Source organism: Poecilia reticulata, chromosome 8, assembly GCF_904066995.2.
Source record: "Poecilia reticulata chromosome 8, P_reticulata-male-v2, whole genome shotgun sequence".
Classification (NCBI taxonomy): Eukaryota; Metazoa; Chordata; class Actinopteri; order Cyprinodontiformes; family Poeciliidae; genus Poecilia; species Poecilia reticulata.
The window spans coordinates 5,657,096-5,673,293 of record NC_088837.1 but is presented as its reverse complement, the minus strand read 5'-3'; the positions used below and the strand labels follow the sequence as shown (position 1 = coordinate 5,673,293).

The 16,198-nt window shown below is 42.5% G+C and overlaps 2 protein-coding genes across 3 annotated transcripts; both read left to right on the top strand.

The window, feature by feature from the left end:
- Window positions 1–226: 226 nt before the first annotated feature.
- gcat (glycine C-acetyltransferase) lies at window positions 227–7,030 on the top strand. Of its 2 annotated transcripts, none has more exons than XM_081609695.1 (9): window positions 227–521; window positions 2,192–2,322; window positions 3,462–3,563; window positions 3,666–3,812; window positions 4,758–4,912; window positions 5,099–5,181; window positions 5,477–5,648; window positions 6,349–6,470; window positions 6,567–7,030. In XM_081609695.1, exons 1-9 carry the CDS (start codon window positions 302–304, stop codon window positions 6,716–6,718), a joined length of 1,284 nt encoding a protein of 427 aa, XP_081465821.1. In that variant the 5' UTR covers window positions 227–301; the 3' UTR covers window positions 6,719–7,030. The 2 variants fall into 2 exon arrangements, with proteins under 2 accessions (XP_081465821.1, XP_081465822.1); XM_081609696.1 differs by lacking the exon at window positions 227–521 and adding an exon at window positions 1,112–2,067.
- A 1,065-nt stretch (window positions 7,031–8,095) lies between these two features.
- On the top strand, window positions 8,096–16,032 carry mcm5 (minichromosome maintenance complex component 5). The gene is made up of 16 exons (XM_081609687.1): window positions 8,096–8,481; window positions 9,518–9,644; window positions 9,745–9,873; window positions 10,655–10,827; window positions 10,933–11,088; window positions 11,199–11,368; window positions 11,859–12,030; window positions 12,122–12,233; window positions 12,324–12,467; window positions 13,170–13,235; window positions 13,321–13,497; window positions 14,326–14,438; window positions 14,534–14,662; window positions 14,759–14,901; window positions 14,993–15,120; window positions 15,766–16,032. Exons 1-16 carry the CDS (start codon window positions 8,309–8,311, stop codon window positions 15,865–15,867), a joined length of 2,214 nt encoding a protein of 737 aa, XP_081465813.1. The 5' UTR covers window positions 8,096–8,308; the 3' UTR covers window positions 15,868–16,032.
- The last annotated feature ends 166 nt before the right edge of the window (window positions 16,033–16,198 follow it).

The following is a 16,198-nucleotide window of genomic DNA, read 5'->3' as shown; positions in this document are numbered from 1 at the left end:
GCACCTCGCGCTAAAAGTTATTACTGTTAATGCGTTTTTATAGTAAAAAAACAAACAACAAAAACTCCGAATTACTTTCACGATAACGAATTGTTACTGCTGTAGTTTATCTCACAAACGCCCGGCTACCGTAGCATAATTTTCTCAAAAAGCTCTGAGTCTGATTGGACGAAAAGACCCACCTGCTAAGCTTCTGCGATATATGATTGGTCCAGAGCAGATACACCCATCAGCAGTAGGTGACGCAATCGCGCCGGCCTAGAATCTCAACAGTAGTGCAGCGTGACATCAAAGAAGCGACATGTCTCTCGGCAAAGCGGTTCGGAGTTTCATTAAACCGGCCCGGGGGCTCCTGGCGTCCTCGGAACCGGCTCTGAAACGGAGCTACGCGGCTGTCGCTGAGGCCAGAGCAGTCCTGGAGCACGAGCTGGACTCCATCCGAGCCGCAGGCACGTGGAAGGCGGAGAGGATCATTACCTCCAAGCAGGGACCACAAATCAACGTGGAAGGCAGCCGTGGCAGTGAGTGCTTTCTGCTTACTGTATCCACAAGTTATATAAAGTAGTAACCTGAAAACCCGTCTCAGTGAACGGGGCTGTGCTCAGTTTTAGTTTAGTCCAAGCAGTCCAGCAGTTATTTAAAAGTTCTGCTTCCGTCAAACGAGCCTTCTCGAAAAGTAGATTTACTTGAGCAAAGCACTCACGATTTCACAACACGAGCACTACTTCTGTTTTAGGAGTTTATTTTTATAGCTCTTTTCCCAAGGGACTTCACAAACTGTTCAAAGATTACATTGAATTATAATTTAGCCAAACATGACAAAGAGCAAATAAAACGACATCTAAAGTATCTAAAGAAGGTCCTACGAATTTGAATTTAACTTTTTGTATTTCCATGCAAGAAACTTTAAAAATCTGCAGCTGACGGCACAAAAAGCAGTGCACACATTTCTTTTCAGTTTTCTTATGACGTCTTTTGTGTAAACTGTAGACCGGTTTATTTATTTTTCTTGGGGAAAAATGTTAACTTTTTTGTAATAAAGAGTATAAAACTTAAAGATACTATCGATTTATGTACTTTCTTTTCAACAGATATACAAGGCTAATAAAACTATTAGATTGTGAAATGTGTATGTCTTAACATAAAATAAATAGCATTTTTCCAGCAGTGCTTCTTAAAAAAGACAAGTGCTTTGTTTGTATTATGAGTTGATGACATCACAAGAGGCACTACAATTAATGGGGTGGCCATTTTGCCATTTTACACCTTTTCATCTCCGTACCTGAGTTTTCCTGGTTTTGAAATAATTTTTTTTGTATATTTGATGTTTTATAATATGGATACATGTTGTTAATGACTAGCGTCTACCAGTAGGAGTTATTTTTATTTTAATGGTTATATTACGCTATATTTTCTAAGAGTAGACTGGTCCAGAATATCATCAGTACCAGAATACAATGTTTACACAATGTTTCTAGATCAAAACTATGTAACTACTGAATAAAATTGCATATCAGGTTTTAACATTTTTGACAATTTCGTTGTATGTATTAGATGTGAACATGCCTTTTGAGGGAGGAATGTGATGTAGAAACGTGGGCAAAAAAAGACAAAAGAATAAAGAGGAAAAAAAACTGATCAGTTGCCTTCTGTGATGTCATCAGCAGCATGTGTGTGAAAAAGCTTGTTTTTTAAGAAGTTATAATTTTATTTTGGACAAACATTTTAAAACAAAGCAAAATGAATAGAAAATCTGACAGCTGCGATGTCCTACAGATTATGTGTTTAATTGATATTTATGAAAATGTCTAGAATGTAGCTTTAAATAATCCCATTTTTTTGACTAATTAGTTGACACCACTGTCGTAGATTTTGTTTTGTTTGATGCAAAACCATCTTTAGCTCGTGCTCCGTTTCCATGGCAGCAGCTCTAATCTCTGCCTTGTTACCGTCCTGCTAGCGAAGCAGATCCTCTGTGGCGTTGTTGATGTTTCTGCTTTGACCTCTTCCCAGACATTGACCCCGCTTGTTTCAGGTCGTGACCCAACATGCGCGAAACTGTCACATGTGAGAAACGTCCAGTTTTTCACGCTCTCTCTCTTCGTTGTGTATCGATATGACGACTTGTTTGTGTCGTTTATTGTGAAATTACTTATTCCTCTTTTTTTTTTTTTTGAACATGGCATTTTAGGTATATTGAACTTCTGCGCTAACAACTACCTGGGCCTGTCCAGTCACCCGGAAGTGGTGCAGGCGGGAATAGAAGCGCTGAAGACGCACGGCGCTGGACTGAGCTCTGTGAGGTTCATCTGTGGGACGCAGGTAAGGAGGTGGTTAAAACCGATACATTCTTATATCGTTTCTGGGATTTATAGAGCAACAGAAAAACATGCAGCGGGAGGACATTGATGCATGATTTTGAGCATTTTCTTCTTATGAAGATGTGAAAAGTGCACTTTGCTCCATTTATCTTGGTATCCAGCTGAAAATGAAATTCATATATGGAGGACTAATCCTGCCAAAATTGGCAGGAAATAAATGGCTTGATAAAGTAATTAATGTGCCAAATATTGCATCCAAAAAAATACAAGGACACACTTTAGATGAGTTTTTTTTTTTTTTTATCTCAATGAGTTTTTCATTTCCTGGTTAAATAAAAGTTTCAAAAAATAAGATCATTCCCAACTTAATTTATTATTTGTTGTGACATAAAATAATGTCATTTTCAACATTATTTCATTTTCCATTTTCTTACCAATGTCATTTTTTTCCCTTTTTATTTTACATATTCCTAAGTGAACATAATAATAATAATAATATAATAATAATAATAATAATAATAATAATAATAATAACAAAATATGTAAATAAACAAAGGAGAAAATGCAAAGTGAAAATATTAAAGAAATTAAATCAATGTATGATTCATTTTTTTAAGTGAGTAAATAAAAAATTAAATACAGGATATGAAAAAAAATCTGAAATTAAATGTGACTGTAAATAAATTTTTTGGGATAAATTAATACAGAAGATGCAAATGAGGAAAAATATAAACTAATAAAACAAGATTGGAAATAAAATGGAAATTTATGACTATTAATACCGTTAGAAAAAATTCTAAATATTGATTCATGTTGCGCTGTATAATCAAAGTTTTCAGTTTTTGGATTCAAATTCAAAAATATTTTATTGATTTGACATAGAAATTACATTTTGTAACTAATTTTAATTCAAAATTCTTAGTTATTGCAGATGGTGATGCAATAATCACTGGAAGGGAACATCTTGTAGCAGTCTGTATTACAACGAATCTGAAGCAATTTATTTATTTAGTTATGTGTTGATTTATATTTTTACAGCAAATTTGGCAAATCCCTATGATGTGTTTAAGTTCGTGGTTATTATTTTGCCGTTTGTTTTCATAATTGTAAAACAGCTTTTTTTCTTTCTCTTCTTTAAAGAATCTGCATAAAAATCTGGAGCAGAAGCTGGCCGAGTTTCATGAGCGGGAGGACTGCATCCTGTACGCCAGCTGTTTCGACGCCAACGCTGGGCTGTTTGAAGTACGTCTAGCGACACGCGCCGCTGCCAGAAACAAAAACAAAACCCAAAAAAAAAGAAGCATCGTCCTCTGTGGTCAGTCAACGTGAACTAACCTCTCGCAGGTTCTGCTGGGCCCGGACGACGCCGTGCTGTCGGACGAGCTCAACCACGCCTCCATCATCGACGGAATCCGCCTGTGCCGGGCCAAGAGGCTGCGCTACAAACACATGGACCTCAGCGACCTGGAGGTCAAGCTCAAAGAGGCTCAGGTGTGTGTTTTGTTTTTTTTTGGTGTACTTGCCATTTAAATATGGTCTTAAGATGCCAGAATATATTGATAAAACCGTTTAAAGAACGGTTCAAATATGAATAAATGGCCGTCTCTAAATTCGATAAGTACTTCTTAAAGTATTGAACATCTTTCACACTGATCAGACCCTCCAGGATTGCACGATTGCTTATTTTAATTCTTTAAAAAAAATGTTTTTATTGTATGCTAATTTAGAAATATTCACGAGGAATTTTTGCACTTATTTTATGGCATTAGATGTGACTTTTTGTCAAACACCACGACTATAACTTGACATCAAGTGAGGTTGAGGCAGCAGTTTCATAAAAGAAATGCTGCCACCTGCAGGCGGGAGTTGGCATTACTTAAGCCCAATGTTTTTATAATTTTTGCCAAAAAAAGTGCAACATAGTTATGTTACCTTGGTAACTTCGATAAACTTGAACTAGAAACAAAAAGATAGATATCTACTTAGTGTACTATTGGTGGTGACAAAAACAGGTCATGACTCAAAAATGGTTCAAGATCGATTTGATATATTTTCATAAAGGAATGAATAACCTTTAGACTGAAGTCACAAGTGGTAGTTTTTGAAAACATTTTATGAAAATGGCTGAATTATGTCAGACCTGATCTGGTGTAATTATCTAATTTCAATTTTTGTGTTGTTTTTTTTTCCCACTGATATTGCAGCTTGTCAACTCAAGTTTGCTTGAGATGCATAAAAACTAAAAATCATTTAAACAAAACAAAAAAGAATCAGTTATGCATTAGCATGAAAAAATATGGAAGATTTCGCATGAATATCCACGGTCGCAGAATCGTGTAAATCCGAAGCGTAAAAGGCTGTGGCAGGCCGTATCTGGCCCTCCAGCCTCGACTCTGACGCGTGATCCCGAGGCTCTCGTGTGTTTTCCCTCCTCAGTCTTCTCGGATGCGCCTGGTGGTGACAGACGGCGTCTTCTCCATGGACGGAGACGTGGCTCCGCTGCGAGGAATCTGCGACCTCGCCGAGCAGTACGGGGCCATGGTGTTCATAGACGAATGCCACGCCACCGGCTTCCTGGGGCCCCGGGGCAGGTGAGGCACAAATACAATCAACTGAAGAAGTGCAGGCGTTGAAGATTCGGACACTTGGAATCATGCTTTGCTCTGTTTGGAAGTAAAAAAGAAAAAAGGAAATATTGAGAATTTTAGTCATTTTTTTGGGGGGGGGGGGGTTATCGTCACTGAAAGGCGACTAAACGTCCGTGTTTTGGTGTGCAGAGGGACAGACGAGCTCCTGGGAGTGATGGACAGAGTTCAGATTGTGAACTCTACTCTGGGAAAAGCTTTGGGAGGAGCAGCAGGTACGTCTGCTTCACTGTGGACATTTAAGTGGCTCCACTGCATGAAAATTATAAGCAGATTTTGTTTAAATATGTTGAAAAATGGGAAGAATGGAGACTGGAACCATAATTAAATGTAAACTCAAACATCAAGTGAGGCTGACTCAGCAGTGTTGTAAAAATAAGAACCGCTGCCTCCTCCTGGTGAGAGTTGGCATCACTTGAACCCGTTAGCGTAAAAAATACGTCAATCGGTTTTTTTTTTTTTTGTGAACAAATTCTAAATAAAACTCTTTTGCCATGTCTTCTCCCTCAGGTGGCTACACAGTCGGCCCCAAACCCCTCATTGACCTTCTCCGGCAGCGGTCCCGACCCTACCTGTTCTCCAACGCCCTCCCGCCTCCCGTGGTGGGCTCCGCCACCCGTGCCGTGGAGCTGCTGCTCGCCTCCAACGAGATCGCACAGAGCATGACGGCCAAAACCATGAGGTGCGTTTTGAACCTGCAGAGGTTATGACAACATCTCCTCTATTTTTAGCTGTGAGCAAAACTTTGTCAATATTCCGCTAATGTCGAAAAAACTCCGTTCAATAAGAAAATCTTTTTCTTGTTTGAGTTCTCATGAAACTCTAGTTTCTGACTTTGTTCTGGTATTATTTCGACTTTATTGTGATGTTAAATGTTCATAATAATTTAAAGTCAATTGATCTTTGAGAATGTGTTCTTGCATTATGCCACCAGCATAATGATACTTGAAAATTGTCTCAAAAGAACAATGTTATTGTTTATCGCGGTAACGTCTGGGCCAATTTAACGTCCAAAAAACTTTATTGTGACAGGCCTACACATCACTCTGAACTATGGAAATACAAGGAGAGCATTAATAAAAAAAAATCTAAATTTTCCCCCAAAAAATAAAAAAAGATTGAAACCCAAAAATGTGATTAATCGCTAAAATCGATTTATTGCCCAGTCCTACACTGATAATTCCAATTTTGGCAATACCAATTTTTTATTATATTTTCTTGACTGCCAACATTGGAAGTGAGTATTGACGACAAAAAGGGGACATTGGCTGATTTTCATGCCTGAAGGTAGACATGTTAGTATCAGCCCAATTAAGAAAATCGATCTCCCCAACATATTTATCTGTGTTTCTTTAAATCTCCTCTGAATGTCGTCCAATCAGGTTCCGGAACAAGATGACGCAGGCGGGCTTCACCATCGCAGGCTCCTCCCACCCCATCTGCCCCGTGATGCTGGGCGACGCCCGCCTGGCCTCTCTGATGGCCGACGACATGCTGAAGCACGGTGAGTGGAATCGCCCGAGGCGAAACCCATGGCAGGTGGGTGCTGACGCAGAACCTCGGCTGACGACCCGTCTTCCTCCTCTTCCTCCTCCCGCAGGGATCTACGTGATCGGCTTCTCCTACCCAGTGGTGCCGAAGGGCAAAGCCAGAATCCGGGTCCAGATTTCGGCGGCCCACACCGACGACGACATCGACCACTGCGTGGACGCTTTCATCCAGACGGGAAGGAAACACGGCGTCATCTCCTGAAATAGGAAGAGGAGCAAACCGCTCACGCTGCCTGTTACTGACGGAGACATTAGTTATGCCTGCAGGTCGATGAGAATGAATGTTACCTTTTTGTGTTTCTGCCGGAGCATAGGTGTTTATATTTGTAACAGTAAGGGCTGAAAATCCAATGTCTGCTGCATTACGTCTTATAAAAGAGAGAATGTTTCTCTGGGATCCGTGAGTCACTGTGATTTTTGAGTGATTGTTAGTCATGTTTGACAAATAATATAATAATGACTTAATAGGTTGTTTTATGCCAAAACAATAAACTTGTCTTTTGAATTTTAAAAATTTGTGTTTTTGTTAGCTGCTTCTGCTTAAGTACAGGAAAATGTATCATTGAATTATCAAGCAGAGGTTTGTGATTCTGCGTACTTTTGTATTGGTCTGATGTCAATACCACCAAATACCGATACCAATACTTTTTATTATGTATGTTTATGTCTCAAACTTCTGTAGTTTTAGGTGTTTCTTTGTTTTCAAACGTTCTGCACATCTTGTAAAAGTCTGCGAAATGACCCTTTAGCAGCAGCCGGAAGATTCAAATGAGACTGAAAATGGCAAAACAGCTGATCAGAACATCTGATTTAATTTAAAAAAAAAAAAATGTAATAAGTCGGGAAAACATAAAATTTTATGCAAAGTCAGTTTTTTAAAAACAAAAATAACAGAATAACCAGGCTCACTGTAACAAACTGGATCTGCTTCATTTTTGGTTAAAACGTGTCTGTTTTTCATTTAGTGAAGTAATAGGAATATAGCAGAGACATTACTCAAGAGTAGTAATATCACTCAAATGTAAAAAGTATGACCTTGAACTAAATCATCTGAAATAAAATTAACCTTAAAGAAGCTTGAGGAAAAAATGCACAACAGTACAATAAAATGCAGTACAATGGCCGCCACCAGGGGTTACAATACTTAATGGCTTAAGTATTTGGTGGAATATCTAATAGTTTTGATATATTTTGACCTCGTTTTAAAAAAAACGTAAACAAGTGATTTTTGATGAGTGAAACGGCATTTGTGATTATTTAATTTGGCTAAGTTTAAATAATTTAAAATAGATTTTCTGTTGTCGGTGAAATAATATAAGTTCAAAGCAAAGGGAGAGATGCGGTTCAATACAAGTAGAAGTCAAAAAGCAAAAAAAAAAATCATTTTCAAAATTGTGAAGAGAAAGAGCAAGACCAGAAATAAATACATCAACTAAAAGTTAACTCAGATCTTTTTCACCTTTATCTCCTTGAGCACGTGCTGGTCTGTAGCTCCGCCCCTTTCGTTGTCTATTTCGCGCCATTCTTGTTAAACCCCTCCTCCCGCCTGGTGACGCGCCTTCCTTTACACACTTTTTTTTTAACCAATAGAAGAAGGCGCCGCTTGTTTCCACCAATCAGCGGGCAGCGGAGGCGCGTTGGCGAAAGCGGTTCGCGGGAAAGTCGACAGGAAGTCACTCAGTTGTTTCCCGCGAAACTCCCCGTTCTGTCCAGCTTGGTCGCCGGCTTCGGTTCCTCTCTGCGGATTATTATTTCTTAACTCTATTTTGCTGTTCACCGAGCTCACCGCAGGATGTCTGGCTTCGACGACCCCGGGGTTTACTACAGCGACAACTTCGGAGGAGGAGAGGCTCCCGGCGGGGACGAAGGCGGACAGAAGCGCGTCCAGATCAAGAAGAGGTTCCGCGAGTTCCTGCGCCAGTTCCGAGTGGGAACCGACCGGACCGGCTTTACGTACAAATACAGGTGAATGTTGTGGCAAAGCAAATCATAAAAATAACAATAACGCAATCGCAAACTCTTGTTAGATTGACTTTTCTGAGGATATTTGTTGTAAACTTAGAAAGTTAGGCATTGTTGGATGTTTAGGTGAAGAAATGTGATTTAAGAAGGTGTTAGGAGGCATTCTTTGTGACAGATCTGTTCTGGATCAGGACAAAAGGGAGAGAGGAAAAAAAAAAGAATCTGTTTTTGATCCGCTTCAGCAGACGAAGCCGAAGTTAGCTTCCGATTGCAACTAAAAAGCCATTACACCTATTTTTCACTGCCTCGAGTGTCTTTAATCTGTTCTAGTTTAACAACTGAAATACTTCAGATTTGGTCTAGGTTATTTTTCACTCGGAGGGGAATAGGTAAAACGAAGTTTGTGACTTGTAAAGCTTTAACAAAAGTGCAATTTCAGCAGTTTTTATGCATCGCCCACATTAAAAACGCTCCAAAGCTACAACACCTCTGCAAACCGGGACTCAACTATCTAACACCTGTCGTGTGATTTGTGAAACCTTTATAATCTGATTTCAAGATGTTGCAGTTTTGGAGCTGGAGCGATTGTAAAGTGGTTCAGATGCATAAAATTAACTGAAATCGCCCTTTATTGACATTTCTCAAATCAAACAAAGGTGTCAAAAAGCACAAACTTTTTTTTAATTATTCTTCTGTTAGTTTAGAATAATTTAGACGAGGTTTGTTGTGTCTGAGTATTTTAGTTTTTAAACTAGAACACATTAAATCCACTCGAGATGGTGAAAAATTAGGTGGAATCGCCCTTTAGTGCAATCAGAAGCCAACTTCAGCTTCATTTTCAGCAGGGGGTAGTTTTTCCAAATACCCAAAGCCACTTTCAGAACCACTATTGAAGTAATTAAATCTGGACTTGTTTTAAAGGCAGAAACCATTTGTGGAAGCGTGGTAATGTCAGTCAGAATGCTTAGAGTGGTTATAGAAACAACTGCTTCACAACAGAAATAAATCCTGAGTGTTTTTAACGGACTTCATAAACCAGGGATGAGCTGAAGCGGCACTACACCCTGGGGGAGTTCTGGGTGGAGGTGGAGATGGAGGACCTCGCCAGCTTCGACGAAGATTTGTCCGACTGCCTTTACAAGCTGCCCACCGAGAACCTGCCCCTGGTCCGTTCACCTTCCTTATCTTTATTTTATTTTTTTTTACATCACAGTAATTTCTTTCTCTTCACATTGATTCAATTTTTTCTTCTTCTTTAAATTGCAGCTGGAGGAAGCTGCCAAGGAGGTAGCAGACGAGGTGACCCGTCCCCGGCCCGTTGGCGAGGAGACGGTGCAGGACATCCAGGTCATGCTGAAGAGCGACGCCCATCACGCTTCCATTCGCAGCCTTAAGGTTTTTATCAAAGATCATTTAACTTGATTTTTTTTTTTAAATAAAAATGTTTAAAAGTGACTTTAAAGGGTCAGTATCATGTAAAATCTACTTTTTTGAGCTTTACATCATGTTAAAATGTTATTCCCCCACCAAAAACATACCTGTAGTGTTGCTTTGATTCTTTCATGCGTGTTTGAGAAATCCTTTAATCTCCATGGCAACCATTCAGCTGTGCAAAACGCCTGCAAGGACTAAGCCCCGCCTTCAAAAAGGCTCTTCCTCAGAGAGTTGCCGTTTCCAAGCTTCTGTCTCAGAGCCTCCGTCCCCTGTAACGTCTCCACCCTGCTCCTTCAGACTAGCCAGTAGCAATTAGCAAACACTTCTGCCGAGCTCATTATAGGAGCTACTTCTTAGTGAAACGCTGGTAAAAACGCTGTTAAAGGGTTGAGAGAGGAGCCATGTTGTGATGACTTCCTGATGGTGGAGATTTAGAAAGAGCAGGAGCTTCTTAAAGAGACAGAGGCCCAATTTCAAGGCATTAAATTACAAATTCAATTTTCTTTTAAGTCATATTTGACATTTACAGCGTTTTTCTAACTACTGAATGTCACACAGTTACTCAATTGTGCTGGAAACTGATACGATGGAAAACACAAAATACTGTCCCCTTAAAGCTTTATAGAGACACCGTTTATTGAAACTAACAACATTCTTCTTAGCGAAATCGCATCAGCTCAGTTAGCTCGTACGAAAAATGCCTGTAAAACGCCCCTTTAATCATGAGATCCTCCCGTGTCAGTCGGAGCAGGTGTCCCGCCTGGTGAAGGTGCACGGCATTGTCATCTCGGCCACGGCCGTCAAGGCAAAGGCCACCAAGGTGTGCCTGCAGTGTCGCGGTTGCCGCGGCGTCCTGCCCAACATCCCGCTGCCACCGGGCCTGCAGGGCTACGCTCTGCCACGCAAGTGCAACAGGTGAGTTTAGGGTTGGGGGCGAGAGAGAGAGAGACGCCTTCCAGTTGCGCCTCTTGCTAAACGTCGCTAAGCTCTTTCTCTCTCTCTCTCTCTGTCTGCGCTCAGTGAGAACGCCGGCAGGGTGAAGTGCCCCGTGGACCCGTACTTCATCATCCCGGACCGCTGCGTCTGCGTGGACTTCCAGACGCTGCGCCTGCAGGAGTCGCCGGACGCCGTGCCGCACGGGGAGATGCCCCGTCACATGCAGCTGTACTGCGACCGGTAGGGGGCGCCGGCGGCTTTCCCGCTGCTGTTGCATCCGAGGCGACCTGTTCTGCAGACGTTGATTGAATGTCTTTCTTTTTTTTTTTTCTTTCCTCGTTTTCTCCCAGGTATCTGTGCGACCGCGTGGTGCCCGGCAACAGGGTGACCATCATGGGGATCTACTCCATCAAAAAGGTGGCCGCTGCCAAGAAAGCGGGCAAAGAGAAGGGCGTCGGTGTGGGGATTCGCTCGTCTTACCTGCGAGTGGTCGGCATTCAGATGGACACGGAGGGAGCAGGCGAGTACATCGCCACGGCAACCACCAGCAACACGTGTTTTATTCCCCAACATGAACTGAAATTTGTAGTTAAAAATTTTGAAAAAGTGAAAGTTGGAGGATTTTCAATTGGAGCGCACCGATTAAATCGGCCCAGATTTCCTTAACTTTTGGGCCATCGGCCGATATTTTGGCAAAAAAAACTATTTTATCAACCCCTGCAAAGGTGTGGAAATCAGCCACTGTCCCTTTGGAGCCCAGTGACAGAGCCCTCCCCCCTCACCCCACCAACCGTTGCCAACTTGGCAACATTGCAAAAAAAAAACAAACAAAAAAATCGGCATTGGCTACAGTCTGAATCGGTGCACCATCTAATTTACAAAACTTTTGAAATGCTTTGGATGAATTTCTGCATACCACATCATCTTCTTTTTTTTTGTTTTGGTTTGTTTGTTCTCTAAATTCCCTCTAAATGTAATTTTATCTTCGTCCGGCTCTCTGCCCGCTGCAGGCCGTGGCGCCACCGGCTCGGTGTCTCCGCAGGAGGAGGAGCAGCTCCGGTCGCTCGCTGCCTCTCCCGGCATCTACGGCTCCCTGGCGAGCTCCATGGCTCCGTCCATCTACGGCAGCGACGACCTGAAGAAGGCCATCACCTGCCTGCTGTTCGGCGGCTCCAGGAAGAGGTGGGAAGCCCGACCCCGTCCTCCCCCCCCCGCTTCGCCTCGGGGTCCGGTTTCTCTCCGCGTTTGACCGTCTCGTTGTCGTCTCCCCCAGGCTGCCCGACGGCCTGACTCGCAGGGGCGACATCAACCTGCTGATGCTGGGAGACCCCGGCACGGCCAAGTCACAGCTGCTGAAGTTCGTGGAGAGATGCGCGCCGATCGGGGTAGCCGTCGTTTCCGCGTCGTTTCCGCAACGGGACTGGGAAGGCGGAGCGATGCGAGACTGAGCCTCTGCGTCTCTGTGGCCCCCGCAGGTTTACACGTCCGGGAAAGGCAGCAGCGCCGCCGGGCTGACGGCCTCCGTGCTGAGGGACCCCGCCACCCGAGGATTCATCATGGAGGGCGGCGCCATGGTGCTGGCCGACGGGGGAGTCGTCTGCATCGACGAGTTCGACAAGGTAAGGCGGGAACGAGTTCTGGCGCGGTTCTTATGTTTAAGCCAGAATGGAGCAAAACAGGAAACTTACTTTCATCACTTTTCTTAGACTTTTGAGATTTTTTTTAAATTGAGAACGGTGGTTGATTATCAGCTGACTCAGTGAAGGTTTTGCTAGCGCTCAATAAAAGTAAGTCTAGTGGATGTTTGAGAGTAACGTAGCAATTTTAAGTTTAATAGAATAAAGTAAGTGGAGTCATACGGAAGAAGATTAGAGCCACTGGAAAAAAAACGACTTTAATCTCAGATTCTGACTTTCTTTTGCAATTCTGACGTTTTTTTACTTTAATTGTTGAAATTCTGACTTTAATTTTACAGTTCTGACTTGATCTCAGATTAAAGTCAGAGTTAATTTTTTTCTTCTTCTTCTTCTAGTGGCCCTAATCCTCTTCCGCAGATTTAAGATGTTTTTTGATAAGTAAATATTATTGGTGCTTAATTTAAATAAGTTACGTTTTTTGTTGTTTTTGTCTTATGTTTAATATTGAGTTAAAAGTGTTTGTGAAAAAGTCTCATGTCACGTTGGGGATCAGTCAGGAAATCATCCCACACTGCACATTGTATGCAGCCTTATTCCACAGCAGCAACCTTTGAATATTTCTATGAAGTCATTTTTATGACGTCCATGTTTTGGAAAAGTGAAAGTTGTGCTTTTGTCTCCCAGATGAGAGAAGATGACCGAGTGGCGATCCACGAGGCCATGGAGCAGCAGACCATCTCCATCGCTAAGGTGTTTAATCGGAGACTACGGGTTAAAATACAAAACCGCCGTTGAGAGGGTTGCCGTGGTAACCTGGCATCTGTGCTCCTCCCAGGCCGGCATCACCACCACCCTGAACTCGCGCTGCTCGGTGCTCGCCGCCGCCAACTCCGTGTTCGGTCGCTGGGACGACACGAAGGGCGAGGACAACATCGACTTCATGCCGACCATCTTGTCCCGCTTCGACATGATCTTCATAATCAAGGACCAGCACGACCAGCAGAGGGACATGGTGAGCACCAGGAACGCTATGTCATTTTAGGTTTCTATTCAGTTTTTTCTTCTTTTTTTTATGTGAGGTTTGATGTTGATGATTCAACAACTTTGGTGAAAATTCAGGAATTTGGTTCATTTCCCTGTTGCGGCACAGCGATTGCCGTTTTCTAGGCGATCAGCGATCTTTAAAGAAGCCTGACATTCCGATTCCAATTTTTTTAAATTCTTGTTTCCATTAAGCAAATTTATTTTCAGATTTTGCATTTGCGGAGTCATACTGTCAATTTTTTTTAGTTGAAAATCAAGGAAAAGAGAGCAGCGTAACCCATAAATGATTGTCCTGAGCTGCATTTCTGTTACAAATGTCCGATGTCCCATTAATGTGAAAACCCTCTTCCCCACAATTTTACAATTGCGTTGTTTCTGTTAAATAAGAAACGCAATTAAAACCTAACGTGAATAAGTTTGTTCACGCAATAAGTCATTAAAAAACATCATCTTCATTTCCTCCAGTAGTAACATCCGGCTCCAGACCTGTGTGATGCAAGAAAAGATTAGCAAAATAAATTTATTTTGATATGGCCAAAAAACATAAACACCTCGTCATATTGCAAAAACAAAATTGGCTTGATTCTGTTAAGCAAACTCATTTTTGTAATTTCAATTTATTCGATTCCACGGTTAATGGAGATGCAGCCATTTTTGCCAACAGTTGAGGTATTAGACCCTGAAAAGAGACCCGTTTCACTGCGTCATTGAAGACACTTAGACGATGGTCCTTCATGCCACAGTGAATGTCAACTTTTGACCATCACCATCAGTCTCACTCTGACTTCGACTGCAGACTCTGGCTCGCCACGTCATGAACGTCCACCTGAGCGCCCAGACGCAGACGGAAGGCGTGGAGGGCGAGATTCCTCTGGCCACGTTCAAGAAGTACATCGCCTACGCCAGAACGTGAGAGCTCCCTTCACCGCGTCTGTCTGAGTGAGTTACGCCCCCGCCAGCCACACGGAGAGCGTAAAGCGTTGGTGTCTGCGTGTGTTTGGCAGTAAATGCGGCCCTCGGCTGTCGGCGGCGGCTGCTGAGAAGCTGAAAAACCGATACGTGGTGATGAGGAGCGGCGCGAGGGACCACGAGAGGGAGTCGAGCAAGCGGCCCTCCATCCCCATCACCATCAGGTGCGTGACCTTTCTAGTGTCGCGCATTCTGGGGTTTTTTTTCTATTTCTTTTTTATATCTTTTGGTAACATTCTCCCGATTGTCTTATCCAACAGGCAGCTGGAGGCCATCATCCGCATCGCCGAGTCTCTGGCTAAGATGAAACTGCAGGCCGTGGCAGGAGAAGAAGAAGTGGACGAGGCCCTGAGGCTCTTCCAGGTGTCCACGCTGGACGCGGCGCTGTCCGGCAGTCTCTCCGGTGAGGCCTGCGCAGCCAGACGTTCGTGGCGTTCGGCCGCCGTTCTTCACCTGGATCGATTGTTTGAAATGTTTTCTCGCTGTTGAACCAGGAGTGGAGGGATTCACCTCGCAGGAAGACCAGGAAATGCTGTCCCGCGTCGAGAAACAGCTCAAGAGACGCTTCGCCATCGGCTCCCAGGTGTCCGAGCACAGCATCGTCCAGGACTTCACCAAGCAGGTCAGCTGGCGTTCAAAACGCACGCATTAACACAGAATACGACCCCCCACCAGAAAAGTTACGAAAAAGTTGAGATGCATGATAGGTCGGCTCTCATCAACTAATATTAATCACTTTTGTACAACAAAGCTGTTAAATGACAAAAATTCACAAATCAATACCCAATTTTATTTTTATAAACATTAGAAATGTACGATATATCGACACCAACATCGGTATCGGCTGATTTATTTTTTTTTATTTTTTTTTTGGGGGGGTAATTTTTTAATATATCCTTCCAATAAACAAAAGTAGGCCAATATTGCCAACCGATATTTATCACCTTCTTGATGCCGTTTGTTTCTGGATGGAGAAGGAAGGTTGGCTATGTGGTATTTGTTTGGTCATGTGACTTAAACTCCCCACAATCCTTTGCTGCATCAATAGATGCATCAATAGACTTAAACTCCCCACAATCCTTTGCTGCATCAATAGATGCAGCAAAGGATTGTGGGGAGTTTAAGTGAAGGATTGAAGTCAGCAGGAGAGCCATTTTTCTTTCTTCTTTTTTTTTTTTTTCCTATACTTTGTAAATATCGGTTATCGGTTATTTTGTCTTTTCCAAATCCCCCGCCGCTCATTCTCTTTTCTCTCTTACTTTTGCAGAAGTACCCGGAGCACACCATCTACAAGGTCCTCCACCTGATGCTGAGGAGGGGCGAGCTGCAGCACCGCATGCAGAGGAAGGTCCTCTACCGGGTCAAGTAGAGGAGCCTCTGCTCTGTTTGTTTATGTAAATAGTTGTTGTTCTGAGTAATTGAGGATGGATCCTGAAAATAACATTTATCACAGTTTAGTACCGAGATAATGGATTAAAGATGTCGCTGTTGAGATGAAGATTCTGTTTAAATAAATAAAGTTGAATGCACACGATCCAACGGCACAGATTTGTTTGTTGTTTGGGCAGTTATCAAATTAGAGTCTACATGGATTTCCATAGAAACATCTTTCATTGAGAATTTCACATTGAACCAGAAACATCAATGAATTTAATTGGATTTTCGTGTCTTTCAGTATCATTCATTCATTCCCATTGGAT